This window comes from Aedes albopictus, chromosome 1 (assembly GCF_035046485.1).
Source record: "Aedes albopictus strain Foshan chromosome 1, AalbF5, whole genome shotgun sequence".
Lineage (NCBI taxonomy): Eukaryota > Metazoa > Arthropoda > Insecta > Diptera > Culicidae > Aedes > Aedes albopictus.
Window position 1 is genome coordinate 321,949,615 of NC_085136.1, and position 18,047 is coordinate 321,967,661.

At 46.3% G+C, this 18,047-nt stretch overlaps 1 protein-coding gene across 4 annotated transcripts in view; it reads right to left on the reverse strand.

Annotated features, from left to right (window-relative positions):
* LOC109406630 (uncharacterized) overlaps positions 1–18,047 on the reverse strand; it is a 688,592-nt gene that overhangs the window by 199,444 nt on the left and 471,101 nt on the right. For all 4 annotated transcript variants that reach the window (XM_062847228.1, XM_062847227.1, XM_062847225.1 and 1 more), the window contains 2 exons: positions 5,607–5,954; positions 5,426–5,536 (listed from right to left, as the gene is read on the reverse strand). In XM_062847228.1, the coding sequence (XP_062703212.1) occupies positions 5,426–5,536; positions 5,607–5,954 (459 nt within the window). The remainder of the gene's footprint in view (positions 1–5,425; positions 5,537–5,606; positions 5,955–18,047) is intronic.

Below are 18,047 nucleotides of genomic sequence, written 5' to 3' on the forward strand. Positions count from 1 at the left end.
AAATCCTGGAAGGATTTCCCTCGAAATCCTGGAAGGATTTCCCTCGAAATCCTGGAAGGATTTCCCTCGAAATCCTGGAAGGATTTCCCTCGAAATCCTGGAAGGATTTCCCTCGAAATCCTGGAAGGATTTCCCTCGAAATCCTGGAAGGATTTCCCTCGAAATCCTGGAAGGATTTCCCTCGAAATCCTGGAAGGATTTCCCTCGAAATCCTGGAAGGATTTCCCTCGAAATCCTGGAAGGATTTCCCTCGAAATCCTGGAAGGATTTCCTTCGAAATCCTAGAAGGATTTCCCTCGAAATCTTGGAAGGATTTCCCTCGAAATCCTGGAAGGATTTCCCTCGAAATCCTGGAAGGATTTCCCTCGAAATCCTGGAAGGATTTCCCTCGAAATCCTGGAAGGATTTCCCTCGAAATCCTGGAAGGATTTCCCTCGAAATCCTGGAAGGATTTCCCTCGAAATCCTGGAAGGATTTCCCTCGAAATCCTGGAAGGATTTCCCTCGAAATCCTGGAAGGATTTCCCTCGAAATCCTGGAAGGATTTCCCTCGAAATCCTGGAAGGATTTCCCTCGAAATCCTGGAAGGATTTCCCTCGAAATCCTGGAAGGATTTCCCTCGAAATCCTGGAAGGATTTCCCTCGAAATCCTGGAAGGATTTCCCTCGAAATCCTGGAAGGATTTCCCTCGAAATCCTGGAAGGATTTCCCTCGAAATCCTGGAAGGATTTCCCTCGAAATCCTGGAAGGATTTCCCTCGAAATCCTGGAAGGATTTCCCTCGAAATCCTGGAAGGATTTCCCTCGAAATCCTGGAAGGATTTCCCTCGAAATCCTGGAAGGATTTCCCTCGAAATCCTGGAAGCATTTCCCTTGAAATCCTGGAAGGATTTCCCTTGAAATCCCTTGAAGTGGTTAGTTAGGGAGTTTCTTAGACGCTGACCCGATATTAACACAGACTACGAACAGGGCATACTAGACTTTCCCATAGTATGAGCGGTGCAGGAAACTTCTGACTTCGTTGCTCTACCTGTTCAGAACCAAACACAAGTGAAACATTTCATCGCAGACTGTAGTATCTTGAAGGATCTACGTACCGTAAACCGGGGTCAAATTGATGTCCGGGTCGAAACTGATCAGACGTTTTTTCCGTTATATAAGGTATGTTTAAAATGTTTTTCTCGCATTTATCGTTTAGTATAGGATTCCTACATCACGATACTTGGAAGAAAACTATGTAAAGAATGCCTAATCTTACTGAAAAACGTCTGATCAATTTCGACCCGGAGATCAATTTGACCCCGGTTTACGGTACTCAGTACCACATCACGGACATACGAAGCGCTCCATCTCCAGACATGGTCCGGCCAACAACGTTTATGTTTGAATTTAACATATCCCGCTGCCGGTGGCTCGCCATCCCTGCATTTTATGGGTTCCAAACCGGGATTTGCATGTGGTGGAGCTTTGAGGGTGACCATACCATAGGCACTCTATTTGAAATCGAACTTGTAACCCACGAACCCTGATAACGACCTAGCTCACAAACAACGGACACGTCCAATGATCTGATCATTCACTCACTCTAGCTATTGAAATAACCAGCCTGACACGGTCAACTATGAACTACAGTCACTCATTTTGGAACATGAATGGCACCAAAACCAAGGAAATTTGCCTGCAACAAATACGGACTCCGACGGGTTTTAACTAGACTTACCAAGTTAGACGATGACAGAGCCACATGGACCCAGACCAGACAACCCCACTAATTGTCAGTTATTTTCACGTTCATGATATGTTCACAGTACTCTGACAAACCCTTGACTTCTTATATTTTTTTTTCTCTTAACCCTCGTCATATTTTTCAAGATATGAACCAGCCCAGTCCTGAAAATCTGTATAAGAAAGCCCGCAAGGAGACGGTGATGGTCGCACACGCTCCAGCTCACAAAAACCCGCGTGGATGCGACGTTTGGAGTACCGGATCGCTACATTGCGGACCAAGATTGGTCGATTAACACAGTACAAGAAGGGGAATCGATCAACGAGGCTAGCTCGTTTTGTTGCTGAAATTGTGAAGCCCGCAGAACTCCGAGATCTCACACAAGTCAACATTACGAAGATCCTCGACACCCATGTACAGCGGTTGAGTGCTCTTGCGAAACGATTGCGGCGTTATGGAGAATGTTCGAAGCGGAAAAATCAAAACCGGATGTTCACCATTAACAGAAAGGGAGTTCTACAACTGCATCCGAAACGACAAACCTGATTATGAACAGGGCCTTCCGGAGATTGGCGACGTCACACAGTTCTGGGCCAATCTATGGGAGAACCCTGTTCAACACAGCGACGATGGGATGTGGTTAGCAGAAGAAGAGCGACAGTGTAATGAAGTTGGAGACATAACCGCGGTCGTAGTAACCGCCCAATATACGTGAGGCTACCCGGTATACCAGAAATTGGGCTGCACCAGGACCCGATTTCGTGCACAATTTTTGGTATAAAAAACTCACGACAATTCACGGGCGGATGGCGGAATGCTTCAACATGGTGCTAGAAGACCCCACGCAGCTACCAGAGTTCATTCCAGGGGTATCACTTATCTGCTGCCGAAGGACCAAAACACAGCTGACCCAGCAAAGTACAGACCAATAACGTGCCTTTCAAGTCTGTACAAAGTGCTGTCGTTGGTAATAGCGAGGAGGATACAAGTCCACTGCGATGCCAACAACGTGATGACCGAGGAACAAAAAGGGTGTCGCAACAACACGCAAGGCCGCAAAGACCAGGTCATCATAGACGCAGTCATTGTGGGTCAAGCCACCGAAAAGCAGAGGAACCTGAGCATGGCGTACATCGACTACAAGAAGGCGTACGACTCAGTACCGCACTCGTACCTTCTTAAGGTACTGCAGTTGTACAAGGTAGACGGGAACGTCATCAGGCTGATGCAACACGCTATGGGGATGTGGAGCACGTCCCTACAAATTACCGACGGAACAGCTGTGTAGCGGTCCAGAACTCTCAGCATCAGGAGGGGGATATTTCAAGGCGATACCTTTAGTCCGCTATGGTTCTGCCTTGCGATGAACCCCCTCAGCAGAGCACTCAACCAATGCAACTATGGCTACCAACTGAAAAGTGGGGGGAGAAGTACAAGAATAACCCACACCTTCTTTATGGACGATCTGAAGCTGTTTGCGGAATCAGTACATCACAGCTGCATCAACTGTTGCAGCTTGTGACGGTGTTCAGCAACGACATCCGGATGGAGTTTGGAATTGACAAATGTCGTTACGTCCATTTTCGCCGGGGTCAAGTAGTGGACGCCAGCTGTTTCCGCGTCAACGAACAGGAGGAGATTCGGAATATGGTTGAAGGCGAAGCGTACAAATACCTCGGCTTCCTGCTTCTGAGAGGTATTCACCACACAGCGATCAAGAAGGAACTGTAGGACAAGTTCTTGCACCGTGTCAAATGTGTTCTGAGGAGCTTCCTATCAGCCGGCAACAAGGTGAAGGCGATCAACACGTTTGCTGTGCTTTTGTTGACCTACAGCTTTGGGGTGGTAAAGTGGACCAAGACTGACCTCGAGGCGTTAGAACGAACAGTACGAGTGGCGTTCACCAAGCACCGCATGCGCCATCCAAAGTCGTCCATCGAGAGAGTCACCCTGCCACGCGCAGTAGGAGGAAGAGGCGTCACCAATATCAAGGCACTATGTGTCTCCTAGATCCAGCAGTTGCGGGCATATTTCATAGAAAGCCAGAACCGTCATGAAATGTATCGCACTGTATGTGAAGCTAACCACGGTTACAGCGCCCTGCATCTGGCGCAGGAGGGTTACCAGCTGAACTGCGACATCAAGACCGATGACGATATGATCGTAGCGTGGAAGCAAAAGGAGTTGCAGCTGAATCGGCTGTCACTAAATGTGTCGAAATGCTCCCTGGAATCCCTGCAAGAATCCCTGGAGGAATCCCTTGAACAATTACAGGAGGAATAGCAGACAACAGTCTTGAAAACATCCAGAAGGAATTCTAAGAAGAGTTCTTGGGGGAACTCCTAGACGAAAACCTGTAGCACTTCTTGAAGAAATCCCTGAAGAAACCCCGCAATGAACCCTGGAAGCAATCTCAAGAAGAGTACATTAGGTAATCCCCCAACAATTCCTTTAGAAATTCCTGGATGAACTGCTGGAGGATTTCCTAGAAAAAAACCCCGGAGGAATTCCTGTAGGAACCTCAAAAAGTATCCCTGGGAGAACTTTGGAAGTTTTTTTTTCTAATAATCCCTAGAGTTGTTCCTGAAAGAATCCCTGAAAAAAAAACCATGCGAATCCCTAAAGAATCATGAGAGTTCAGGGAGAAATTCTTGAAGGAATCCCTGGAGGAAGTCTTGGAGGATATCCTGAAGAAACCCCAGGAGGAATGCCGTAGATTATCTCATGAGGAATTTCATAGGAAATTCCTGGAGAGCATTCTAAATGAATTCCTAAAAAAAAAGTTCTGTAGGAATCCATGATTGCAGTAATTTCTGGACAAATTATTGAGAGAATCTTACTCAATATACTCATACATAAGTATATTCTGGTAACCTGCATTCTCTTTTCCCTACACCAGTGACATAACTGTCAATCGATTCTATATCGAAAACATAAGGAACAAATAAATTGAGTTTCTTCAGCACCAGTGAAAAGCGCCAAACTTATTCGAAAATACTGCGATAAAATCTCACTGTACAAACGTGAGGTATATGTATCAACTTCCCCCCTGAGAAAATAAGAAAAGTGTCACCTCAAGCAGTTCCAATGATTGCCAAACAAGTAAGCAGTGAATTCCAAATCAGCAAATATAAAAGCGCAACCCTTTCGCCACGTCGTCGTCACCTTCATCTCCGGAAAAGCTCTCACACCTTTCCCACCATCCTACGACAACCCAGATGTCGGTCGATACATATATTGTAGTCTTTGACGTCTTCGCCGACGATGGTCGTCATCTTGTTCATCGCCATTGTAAGGGCCCGGGGCGAGCTACACCAAACTCTCTGCGAGCGAGTTTAACTGCTGCAAGCAGTTTATTTTCCGAACCCCGAACAACCCAACTTTCCCGCTGACTGAAGCAGAGAACAGTTTTATGACCGGCATTGCAGAAGGATGGGATAGGATGGGATGGGACCGGAGCTCCATCATCATCGTCTGCTCGTAAAATTCCGTTTGAACTGTTTGTTCGGGTGAATTGTTGTTCTTACGACGACCAACGACGTTCGAGTTTCGGATATCGAGTGGAGCAAGTGGGGATTATCTCCCCGAAAAAAAAAATCATAGTTTCCCATTCGCTTCGGCCCGGAGAGCTCTGGGTCGTAAATTGAAATTGCTCTTTTGCTATTATAGGATCGGAATTACGTTAGAAGTTGCAAACTTACCTCCCGAAACTTGACAGGACAGGAATAGCTCGTGCCCCTCTCGAAAGGGTCCCGCCACGGTGGCGATCTCCTTACCCTGGGCGTCGAATATCCGCGGCTCTTCTGGTGGCACTGTTTGGATCGAAAGAATGTTAAATCAATTTGATGAGCTCAGAAACCAAAAACACTTCAGTCCACTTACCGACAAGCGTCAGGTTGAACCGATAGTTTCGGGTGGGTGAGTTGAAGAAGTCCACCCGACACCGGTACACGCCGCAGTCCGATTGGTTGATGTTGCTGATCTGGAGTCGGGCTTCCTTGAGGTTTTCCGTAATGGAAATCTTAAGTTTTTTACCCAGGTCATCTCCGGTGGCCCACTGGATGCCCTCGAGCACCGACACTCCGCTGCGGGAGTCCACCGAGTAGATGGGAACACCGATTAGGTCCTTGAACCACAGGACCACCTTGACGGCGTCCGGAGCTTGGGCGGTGATGTCGCATGGGAGTTCAGCTAGGTGGCCCTCGGCGGCCCATACCGTCCGGGCGGGAACTGTGCGAAAGATAAAAAGGCGGAGAGTAATTATTGGTATACTTTTTGAAAGTATATTGAAATGAGTTTTCAACCATGCCTAAGTAATTCATGCAAAAGAACCAATGAACCATTTCAGAACTTTACAAATGTTCTATGTCTTAAAATGAACTCCTTCAAATGTTCACTACTTCAACTTGCGGAAGATGGCCACTTAAAAGCAATTTGAATGGTAATTTAGAAAGTTGATTGTCATCCACAATCTCAGAGACAAGCTAATTGAATTATTTTCAAGATTAAATCCTGCTAAACTAGTAGTATCAATGATTATTTCTTGTCTTAGCGCAGATAAATGAACATCACGTAGCATTGGAAGAGCTTGATATTCAAATTTTATTCCACACATCCTTTGATTCCATCACTTTAAACACTCTGCACAATCTCAGCACCTTTAACAGTACATACGACGTCATACCAGCCAACCAGTTTATGGTAAATTATGATAACGACACTCTGTGTTTATTTTCTGAATTTAAAACAACCGGCACTATCAGGCGGCGCACAATTTTATGGCACTCGCACGCTCACCGAATTTTACTGGCAATGACTGTGACGTACATCAAATCACCGAAGCGCACACTGGATGTCGCGTCACTTTGGTTGTTGAAATCCAGCGACGCATCACAACATTTTCCGACGAGAATATCGCAGCTCACAGGCACTAAGTCAGCCCGCCTCTACTGAAGGGTCATAAAACAGCAAAAAGCCCACGAAATTGCCGGAAAATCCTTCCTTTTGCCCTTTTCCGGATGAAAAATGCTACACTTCCGAATCAGTGAGCGACGACTGTCTAGTAATTTAAGAAATTCGGAAGATGGATTGTGATTGAACCAAAAAAAAACGAAACAAACTACGAGTGGCATTATTCAAATAAAGGGTTACCTATAACTAATATTTTTTCCAAAACCTAAAAATCATGTGCATTCACTCTTATTTAAAATATTTGAGAAGCCTGAAAAGCTTATCATGGAAGTTTGAGAAGCTTCTCACAGAAGCTTGAGAAGCTTCTCACAAAAGATTGAGAAGCTTCTCACAGAAGCTTGAGGAGCTTCTATCAGAAGTGAGAAGTTTGTCTCAGAAGCTTGGAAATCTTCTCTCGAAAGCTTAAAAGCTTCTCCAGAAGCTTCAAAAGCTTGAAAAACTTCCCTCATAAGCTTGGAAAGCATCGCTCAGAAGCATGGCGAAATTCTGATAGAATCATGAAAGCTTCTCTCCAGAAGCTTGGAAGCTTCTCTCCAGAAGCTTGGAAGCTTCTCTCCAGAAGCTTGAAAGCTTCTCTCCAGAAGCTTGGAAGCTTCTCTCCAAAAGCTTGGAAGCTTCTCTCCAAAAGCTTGGAAGCTTCTCTCCAGAAGCTTGGAAACTTCTCTCTAGAAGCTTCTCTCCAGAAGCTTGGAAGCTTCTCTCCAGAAGCTTGGAAGCTTCTCTCAAGAAGATTGGAAGCTTCTCTCCAGAAGCTTGGAAGCTTCTCTCCAGAAGTTTGAAAGCTTCACTCCAGCAGCTTGGAAGCTTCTCTCAGAAGCGCTTGGAAGCTTCTCTCAGAAGTTTGAGAAGATTCTCTCAGAAGCTTGAGAAGCTTCTCTCAGAAGCTTGAGAAGCTTCTCTCCAGAAGCTTGAGGAGCTTCTCTCCAGAAGCTTGAGAAGCTTCTCTCCAGAAGCTTGAGAAGCTTCTCTCCAGAAGCTTGAGAAGCTTCTCTCCAGAAGCTTGAGAAGCTTCTCTCCAGAAGCTAGAGACGCTTCTCTCCAGAAGCTTGAGAAGCTTCTCTCCAGAAGCTTGAGAAGCTTCTCTCCAGAAGCTTGAGAAGCTTCTCTCCAGAAGCTTGAGAAGCTTCTCTCCAGAAGCTTGAGAAGCTTCTCTCCAGAAGCTTGAGAAACTTCTCTCCAGAAGCTTGGAAGCTTCTCACAGAAGCTTGGAAACTTCTCTCTAGAAGCTTCTCTCCAGAAGCTTGGAAGCTTCCCTCCAGAAGCTTGGAAGCTTCTCTCAAGGAGATTGGAAGCTTCTCTCCAGAAGCTTGGAAGCTTCTCTCCAGAAGCTTGGAAGCATCTCTCCAGAAGCTTGGAAGCTTCTCCCAGAAGCTTGGAAGCTACTCTCAGAAGTTTGAAAGCTTCTCTCCAGCAGCTTGGAAGCTTCTCTCAGAAGCGCTTGGAAGCTTCTCTCAGAAGTTTGAGAAGCTTCTCTCCAGAAGCTTGAGAAGCTTCTCTCCAGAAGCTTGAGAAGCTTCTCTCCAGAAGCTTGAGAAACTTCTCTCCAGAAGCTTGGAAGCTTCTCACAGAAGCTTGGAAACTTCTCTCTAGAAGCTTCTCTCCAGAAGCTTGAGAAGCTTCTCTCCAGAAGCTTGAGAAGCTTCTCTCCAGAAGCTTGAGAAACTTCTCTCCAGAAGCTTGAGAAACTTCTCTCCAGAAGCTTGAGAAACTTCTCTCCAGAAGCTTGGAAGCTTCTCACAGAAGCTTGGGAGCTTCTCACAGAATCTTGGAAGCTTCTCACAGAAGCTTGGAAGCTTCTCACAGAAGCTTGGAAGCTTCTCACAGAAGCTTGGAAGCTTCTCACAGAAGCTTGGAAGCTTCTCACAGAAGCTTGGAAGCTTCTAACAGAAGCTTGGAAGCTTCTAACAGGAGCTTGGAAGCTTCTCACAGAAGCTTGGAAGCTTCTCACAGAAGCTTGGAAGCTTCTCACAGAAGCTTGGAAGCTTCTCACAGAAGCTTGGAAGCTTCTCACAGAAGCTTGGAAGCTTCTCACAGAAGCTTGGAAGCTTCTCACAGAAGCTTGGAAGCTTCTCACAGAAGCTTGGAAGCTTCTCACAGAAGCTTGGAAGCTTCTCACAGAAGCTTGGAAGCTTCTCACAGAAGCTTGGAAGCTTCTCACAGAAGCTTGGAAGCTTCTCACAGAAGCTTGGAAGCTTCTCACAGAAGCTTGGAAGCTTCTCACAGAAGCTTGGAAGCTTCTCACAGAAGCTTGGAAGCTTCTCACAGAAGCTTGGAAGCTTCTCACAGAAGCTTGGAAGCTTCTCACAGAAGCTTGGAAGCTTCTCACAGAAGCTTGGAAGCTTCTCACAGAAGCTTGGAAGCTTCTCACAGAAGCTTGGAAGCTTCTCACAGAAGCTTGGAAGCTTCTCACAGAAGCTTGGAAGCTTCTCACAGAAGCTTGGAAGCTTCTCACAGAAGCGTGGAAGCTTCTCACAGAAGCTTGGAAGCTTCTCACAGAAGCTTGGAAGCTTCTCACAGAAGCTTGGAAGCTTCTCACAGAAGCTTGGAAGCTTCTCACAGAAGCTTGGAAGCTTCTCACAGAAGCTTGGAAGCTTCTCACAGAAGCTTGGAAGCTTCTCACAGAAGCTTGGAAGCTTCTCACAGAAGCTTGAAAGCTTCTCACAGAAGCTTGGAAGCTTCTCACAGAAGCTTGAAAGCTTCTCACAGAAGCTTGGAAGCTTCTCACAGAAGCTTGCAAGCTTCTCACAGAAGCTTGGAAGCTTCTCACAGAAGCTTGGAAGCTTCTCACAGAAGCTTGGAAGCTTCTCACAGAAGCTTGGAAGCTTCTCACAGAAGCTTGGAAGCTTCTCACAGAAGCTTGGAAGCTTCTCACAGAAGCTTGGAAGCTTCTCACAGAAGCTTGGAAGCTTCTCACAGAAGCTTGGAAGCTTCTCACAGAAGCTTGGAAGCTTCTCACAGAAGCTTGGAAGCTTCTCACAGAAGCTTGGAAGCTTCTCACAGAAGCTTGGAAGCTTCTCACAGAAGCTTGGAAGCTTCTCACAGAAGCTTGGAAGCTTCTCACAGAAGCTTGGAAGCTTCTCACAGAAGCTTGGAAGCTTCTCACAGAAGCTTGGAAGCTTCTCACAGAAGCTTGGAAGCTTCTCACAGAAGCTTGGAAGCTTCTCACAGAAGCTTGGAAGCTTCTCACAGAAGCTTGGAAGCTTCTCACAGAAGCTTGGAAGCTTCTCACAGAAGCTTGGAAGCTTCTCACAGAAGCTTGGAAGCTTCTCACAGAAGCTTGGAAGCTTCTCACAGAAGCTTGGAAGCTTCTCACAGAAGCTTGGAAGCTTCTCACAGAAGCTTGGAAGCTTCTCACAGAAGCTTGGAAGCTTTTCACAGAAGCTTGGAAGCTTCTCACAGAAGCTTTGAAGCTTCTCACAGAAGCTTTGAAGCTTCTCACAGAAGCTTTGAAGCTTCTCACAGAAGCTTGGAAGCTTCTCACAGAAGCTTGAAAGCTTCTCTCAAAAGCTTGAGAAGCTTCTCTCAAAAGCTTGAGAAGCTTCTCTCAGAAGCTTGAGAAGCTTCTCTCAGAAGCTTGAGAAGCTTCTCTCAGAAGCTTGAGAAGCTTCTCTCAGAAGCTTGAGAAGCTTCTCTCAGAAGCTTGAGAAGCTTCTCTCAGAAGCTTGAGAAGCTTCTCTCAGATGCTTGAGAAGCTTCTCTCAGAAGCTTGAGAAGCTTCTCTCAGAAGCTTGAGAAGCTTCTCTCAGAAGCTTGAGAAGCTTCTCTCAGAAGCTTGAGAAGCTTCTCTCAGAAGCTTGAGAAGCTTCTCTCAGAAGCTTGGAAGCTTCTCTCAGAAGCTTGGAAGCTTTTCCCAGAAGCTTGGAAGCTTCTCTCAGAAGCTTGAAAGCTTCTCTCAGAAGCTTGAGAAGCTTATCTCAGAAGCGCTTGGAAGTTTCCCTCCAGAAGCTTGGAAGCATCCCTCCAGAAGCTTGGAAGCTTCCCTCCAGAAGCTTGGAAGCTTCCCTCCACAAGCTTGGAAGCTTCTCTCTCATAAGCTTGGAAGCTTCTTTCAAAAACTTGGAAAACTTCTCCAGAAGCTTGGAAGCTTCTCTCCAGAAGCTTGGAAGCTTCTCTCCAGAAGCTTGGAAGCTTCTCTCCAGAAGCTTGGAAGCTTCTCTCCAGAAGCTTGGAAGCTTCTCACAGAAGCTTGGAAGCTTCTCTCCAGAAGCTTGGAAGCTTCTTTCCAGAAGCTTGGAAGCTTCTCTCCAGAAGCTTGGAAGCTTCTTTCCAGAAGCTTGGAAGCTTCTCTCCAGAAGCTTGGAAGCTTCTCTCCAGAAGCTTGGAAGCTTCTCTCCAGAAGCTTGGAAGCTTCTCTCCAGAAGCTTGGAAGCTTCTCTCCAGAAGCTTGGAAGCTTCTCTCCAGAAGCTTGGAAGCTTCTCTCCAGAAGCTTGGAAGCTTCTCTCCAGAAGCTTGGAAGCTTCTCTCCAGAAGCTTGGAAGCTTCTCTCCAGAAGCTTGGAAGCTTCTCTCCAGAAGCTTGGAAGCTTTTCTCCAGAAGCTTGGAAGCTTCTCTCCAGAAGCTTGGAAGCTTCTCTCCAGAAGCTTGGAAGCTTCTCTCCAGAAGCTTGGAAGCTTCTCTCCAGAAGCTAGGAAGCTTCTCTCCAGAAGCTTGGAAGCTTCTCTCCAGAAGCTTGGAAGCTTCTCTCCAGAAGCTTGGAAGCTTCTCTCCAGAAGCTTGGAAGCTTCTCTCCAGAAGCTTGAGGAGCTTCTCTCCAGAAGCTTGAGAAGCTTCTCTCCAGAAGCTTGAGAAGCTTCTCTCCAGAAGCTTGAGAAGCTTCTCTCCAGAAGCTTGAGAAGCTTCTCTCCAGAAGCTTGAGAAGCTTCTCTCCAGAAGCTAGAGACGCTTCTCTCCAGAAGCTTGAGAAGCTTCTCTCCAGAAGCTTGAGAAGCTTCTCTCCAGAAGCTTGAGAAGCTTCTCTCCAGAAGCTTGAGAAGCTTCTCTCCAGAAGCTTGAGAAGCTTCTCTCCAGAAGCTTGAGGAGCTTCTCTCCAGAAGCTTGAGAAGCTTCTCTCCAGAAGCTTGAGAAGCTTCTCTCCAGAAGCTTGAGAAGCTTCTCTCCAGAAGCTTGAGAAGCTTCTCTCCAGAAGCTTGAGAAGCTTCTCTCCAGAAGCTAGAGACGCTTCTCTCCAGAAGCTTGAGAAGCTTCTCTCCAGAAGCTTGAGAAGCTTCTCTCCAGAAGCTTGAGAAACTTCTCTCCAGAAGCTTGAGAAACTTCTCTCCAGAAGCTTGGAAGCTTCTCACAGAAGCTTGGGAGCTTCTCACAGAATCTTGGAAGCTTCTCACAGAAGCTTGGAAGCTTCTCACAGAAGCTTGGAAGCTTCTAACAGAAGCTTGGAAGCTTCTAACAGGAGCTTGGAAGCTTCTCACAGAAGCTTGGAAGCTTCTCACAGAAGCTTGGAAGCTTCTCACAGAAGCTTGGAAGCTTCTCACAGAAGCTTGGAAGCTTCTCACAGAAGCTTGGAAGCTTCTCACAGAAGCTTGGAAGCTTCTCACAGAAGCTTGGAAGCTTCTCACAGAAGCTTGGAAGCTTCTCACAGAAGCTTGGAAGCTTCTCACAGAAGCTTGGAAGCTTCTCACAGAAGCTTGGAAGCTTCTCACAGAAGCTTGGAAGCTTCTCACAGAAGCTTGGAAGCTTCTCACAGAAGCTTGGAAGCTTCTCACAGAAGCTTGGAAGCTTCTCACAGAAGCTTGGAAGCTTCTCACAGAAGCTTGGAAGCTTCTCACAGAAGCTTGGAAGCTTCTCACAGAAGCTTGGAAGCTTCTCACAGAAGCTTGAAAGCTTCTCACAGAAGCTTGGAAGCTTCTCACAGAAGCTTGGAAGCTTCTCACAGAAGCTTGGAAGCTTCTCACAGAAGCTTGGAAGCTTCTCACAGAAGCTTGGAAGCTTCTCACAGAAGCTTGGAAGCTTCTCACAGAAGCTTGGAAGCTTCTCACAGAAGCTTGGAAGCTTCTCACAGAAGCTTGGAAGCTTCTCACAGAAGCTTGGAAGCTTCTCACAGAAGCTTGGAAGCTTCTCACAGAAGCTTGGAAGCTTCTCACAGAAGCTTGGAAGCTTCTCACAGAAGCTTGGAAGCTTCTCACAGAAGCTTGGAAGCTTCTCACAGAAGCTTGGAAGCTTCTCACAGAAGCTTGGAAGCTTCTCACAGAAGCTTGGAAGCTTCTCACAGAAGCTTGGAAGCTTCTCACAGAAGCTTGGAAGCTTCTCACAGAAGCTTGGAAGCTTCTCACAGAAGCTTGGAAGCTTCTCACAGAAGCTTGGAAGCTTCTCACAGAAGCTTGGAAGCTTCTCACAGAAGCTTGGAAGCTTCTCACAGAAGCTTGGAAGCTTCTCACAGAAGCTTGGAAGCTTCTCACAGAAGCTTGGAAGCTTCTCACAGAAGCTTGGAAGCTTCTCACAGAAGCTTGGAAGCTTCTCACAGAAGCTTGGAAGCTTCTCACAGAAGCTTGGAAGCTTCTCACAGAAGCTTGGAAGCTTCTCACAGAAGCTTGGAAGCTTCTCACAGAAGCTTGGAAGCTTCTCACAGAAGCTTGGAAGCTTCTCACAGAAGCTTGGAAGCTTCTCACAGAAGCTTGGAAGCTTCTCACAGAAGCTTGGAAGCTTCTCACAGAAGCTTGGAAGCTTCTCACAGAAGCTTGGAAGCTTCTCACAGAAGCTTGGAAGCTTCTCACAGAAGCTTGGAAGCTTCTCACAGAAGCTTGGAAGCTTCTCACAGAAGCTTGGAAGCTTCTCACAGAAGCTTGGAAGCTTCTCACAGAAGCTTGGAAGCTTCTCACAGAAGCTTGGAAGCTTCTCACAGAAGCTTGGAAGCTTCTCACAGAAGCTTGGAAGCTTCTCACAGAAGCTTGGAAGCTTCTCACAGAAGCTTGGAAGCTTCTCACAGAAGCTTGGAAGCTTCTCACAGAAGCTTGGAAGCTTCTCACAGAAGCTTGGAAGCTTCTCACAGAAGCTTGGAAGCTTCTCACAGAAGCTTGGAAGCTTCTCACAGAAGCTGGGAAGCTTCTCACAGAAGCTGGGAAGCTTCTCACAGAAGCTTGGAAGCTTCTCACAGAAGCTTGGAAGCTTCTCACAGAAGCTTGGAAGCTTCTCACAGAAGCTTGGAAGCTTCTCACAGAAGCTTTGAAGCTTCTCACAGAAGCTTGGAAGCTTCTCACAGAAGCTTGAAAGCTTCTCTCAAAAGCTTGAGAAGCTTCTCTCAAAAGCTTGAGAAGCTTCTCTCAGAAGCTTGAGAAGCTTCTCTCAGAAGCTTGAGAAGCTTCTCTCAGAAGCTTGAGAAGCTTCTCTCAGAAGCTTGAGAAGCTTCTCTCAGAAGCTTGAGAAGCTTCTCTCAGAAGCTTGAGAAGCTTCTCTCAGAAGCTTGAGAAGCTTCTCTCAGAAGCTTGAGAAGCTTCTCTCAGAAGCTTGAGAAGCTTCTCTCAGAAGCTTGAGAAGCTTCTCTCAGAAGCTTGGAAGCTTCTCTCAGAAGCTTGGAAGCTTTTCCCAGAAGCTTGGAAGCTTCTCTCAGAAGCTTGAAAGCTTCTCTCAGAAGCTTGAGAAGCTTATCTCAGAAGCGCTTGGAAGTTTCCCTCCAGAAGCTTGGAAGCATCCCTCCAGAAGCTTGGAAGCTTCCCTCCAGAAGCTTGGAAGCTTCCCTCCACAAGCTTGGAAGCTTCTCTCTCATAAGCTTGGAAGCTTCTTTCAAAAACTTGGAAAACTTCTCCAGAAGCTTGGAAGCTTCTCTCCAGAAGCTTGGAAGCTTCTCTCCAGAAGCTTGGAAGCTTCTCTCCAGAAGCTTGGAAGCTTCTCACAGAAGCTTGGAAGCTTCTCTCCAGAAGCTTGGAAGCTTCTTTCCAGAAGCTTGGAAGCTTCTCTCCAGAAGCTTGGAAGCTTCTTTCCAGAAGCTTGGAAGCTTCTCTCCAGAAGCTTGGAAGCTTCTCTCCAGAAGCTTGGAAGCTTCTCTCCAGAAGCTTGGAAGCTTCTCTCCAGAAGCTTGGAAGCTTCTCTCCAGAAGCTTGGAAGCTTCTCTCCAGAAGCTTGGAAGCTTCTCTCCAGAAGCTTGGAAGCTTCTCTCCAGAAGCTTGGAAGCTTCTCTCCAGAAGCTTGGAAGCTTCTCTCCAGAAGCTTGGAAGCTTCTCTCCAGAAGCTTGGAAGCTTCTCTCCAGAAGCTTGGAAGCGTCTCTCCAGAAGCTTGGAAGCTTCTCTCCAGAAGCTTGGAAGCTTCTCTCCAGAAGCTTGGAAGCTTCTCTCCAGAAGCTTGGAAGCTTCTCTCCAGAAGCTTGGAAGCTTCTCTCCAGAAGCTTGGAAGCTTCTCTCCAGAAGCTTGGAAGCTTCTCTCCAGAAGCTTGGAAGCTTCTCTCCAGAAGCTTGGAAGCTTCTCTCCAGAAGCTTGGAAGCTTCTCTCCAGAAGCTTGGAAGCTTCTCTCCAGAAGCTTGGAAGCTTCTCTCCAGAAGCTAGGAAGCTTCTCTCCAGAAGCTAGGAAGCTTCTCTCCAGAAGCTTGGAAGCTTCTCTCCAGAAGCTTGGAAGCTTCTCTCCAGAAGCTTGGAAGCTTCTCTCCAGAAGCTTGGAAGCTTCTCTCCAGAAGCTTGGAAGCTTCTCTCCAGAAGCTTGGAAGCTTCTCTCCAGAAGCTTGGAAGCTTCTCTCCAGAAGCTTGGAAGCTTCTCTCCAGAAGCTTGGAAGCTTCTCTCCAGAAGCTTGGGCTCTTCTCTCCAGAAGCTTGGAAGCTTCTCTCCAGAAGCTTGAAAGATTTTCTCCAGAAGCTTGGAAGCTTCTCTCCAGAAGCTTGGAGGCTTCTCCCAGAAGCTTGGAAGCTTCTCCCAGAAGCTTGGAAGCTTCTCCCAGAAGCTTGGAAGCTTCTCCCAGAAGCTTGGAAGCTTCTCCCAGAAGCTTGGAAGCTTCTCCCAGAAGCTTGGAAGCTTCTCCCAGAAGCTTGGAAGCTTCTCCCAGAAGCTTGGAAGCTTCTCCCAGAAGCTTGGAAGCTTCTCCCAGAAGCTTGGAAGCTTCTCTCAGAAGCTTGGAAGCTTCTCCCAGAAGCTTGGAATCTTCTCTACAGAAGCTTCTCTCCAGAAGCTTGGAAGCTTCTCTCCAGAAGCTTGGAAGCTTCTCTCCAGAAGCTTGGAAGCTTCTCTCCAGAAGCTTGGAAGCTTCTCTCCAGAAGCTTGGAAGCTTTTCTCCAGAAGCTTGGAAGCTTCTCTCCAGAAGCTTGGAAGCTTCTCTCCAGATGCTTGGAAACTTCTCTCCAGAAGCTTGGAAGCTTCTTCCCAGAAGCTTGGAAGCTTCTCTCCAGAAGCTTGGAAGCTTCTCTCCAGAAGCTTGGAAGCTTCTCTCCAGAAGCTTGGAAGCTTCTCTCCAGAAGCTTGGAAGCTTCTCTCCAGAAGCTTGGAAGCTTCTCTCCAGAAGCTTGGAGGCTTCTCTCCAGAAGCTTGGAAGCTTCTCTCCAGAAGCTTGGAAGCTTCTCTCCAGAAGCTTGGAAGCTTCTCTCCAGAAGCTTGGAAGCTTCTCTCCAGAAGCTTGGAAGCTTCTCTCCAGAAGCTTGGAAGCTTCTCTCCAGAAGCTTGGAAGCTTCTCTCCAGAAGCTTGGAAGCTTCTCTCCAGAAGCTTGGAAGCTTCTCTCCAGAAGCTTGGAAGCTTCTCTCCAGAAGCTTGGAAGCTTCTCTCCAGAAGCTTGGAAGCTTCTCTCCAGAAGCTTGGAAGCTTCTCTCCAGAAGCTTGGAAGCTTCTCTCCAGAAGCTTGGAAGCTTCTCTACAGAAGCTTGGAAGCTTCTCTACAGAAGCTTGGAAGCCTCTCTCTAGAAGCTTAGAAGCTTCTCTCTTGAAGCTTGGAAGCTCCTCTCCAGAAGTTCGGAAGCTTCTCTCAGAAGCTTGGAAGCTTCTCTTAGAAACTTGAAAGCTTCTCTTAGAAGCTTGGAAGCTTCTCCCAGAAGCTTGAAAGCTTCTTAAGCTCCTTTTAGAAGCTAGAAAGCTTCTCTTAGAAGCTTTTAAGCTTCTCTTAGAAGCTTGAAAGCTTCGCTCAAAAGCTTGGAATAGCTTCTCTCAGCTTCTCAGAAGCTTGGAATAGCTTCATTCAGATGCTTGGAACAGCTTCTCTCTGAAGCTTGAAGACTTTCTCTCAGAAGCTTGGAGAGCTTCTCTCAAAAGCTTGAAAAGCTTCCTTCAGAAGCTTGGATTGCTACCCTACGAAATCCGGAAAGCTTCTCTCAGAAGATTGAGAAGCTTCTCTCAGAAGCTCCAGAAGCTTCTCTCAGAAACTTGAAAAGCTCCTCTCAGAAGCTTGAAAAGCTCCTTTCAGAAGCTTGAAAAGCTTCTCTCCAGAAGCTTGAAAAGCTTCTGTCAGAAGATCGAGAAGCTTCTCTCAGAATCTAGAAAAGCTTCACTCAGAAGCTTGAAAAGCTTTTCTAAGAAGCTGGGAAACTTCTTTCAGAGCAATTGAAGCTTCTCTCAGAAGCTTCTCTCAAACGCTAGAAAAGCTTCTCTAAGAAGATCGAGAAGCTTCTCTCTGAAGCTTGAAAAACTTTTCTCCGAAGCTTGCAAAACTTCCTTCAGAAGCTTGGAAAGCTTCCCTCATAAGCTAAGAAAGCTTCCCTCAGAAGCTTCTCTCAGAAGCTTGGAAGCTTCACTTGCTGCAGAAATTCTAACGAAGGTTTTCAATTACTACTGTGATTCCATAGTAGATATCTTCTGGAATAACTTCAGAGATTCCTGCAGAAATTGTTTCAGATAAAATCCTCCAGGGATTTTACAAGAATTGTTTATGAAGCTGCCCAAAAGTGGAAGGATCTCCGAAAGAATTTTTAAATAAATCCTTGAAGAATTGTCTCAAAGAACCTTTACAAAAATTTTGGTTACACCTTTGGAGATTCCAAGAAGTAATAATCAAAAATTTTCTAAAGAGAATCCTGGACGGAAATTCTTAAAGCAATATTTGAACTTATATCTTAAGAATTTTCTGGATCATTGTCTGGGAATCTCTGAATAAACTTCTTGAGACACTTCCTAAATTCCTAGCAGAACATCTTGAGGAGACCTTCTTGAGGAATTGTGGGACTACACAGTGGATGATTTTTAAAGCAATCCCTTTAAAATGTTTGTAGAAATCCCTGAGGAAATCCCTGTGGTGGAATTCTGGAAGAAATTTCTAGATAAATTTCTGAGAGAACCCTAGATAATTTTCTGGAGGAATCCTTGGAAGAATTCCTGCAAAAACTCTTACAAGAGTTTCTTATACAGTTTCTGAAGGAATAAGTACACAAAACTCCCTAAGGCACTACCTAAACAAATTCTGAAGGAAATCAAACACGTCCAAGAGAAATTAAAAAAAAAAAACACGGACGCCGTCT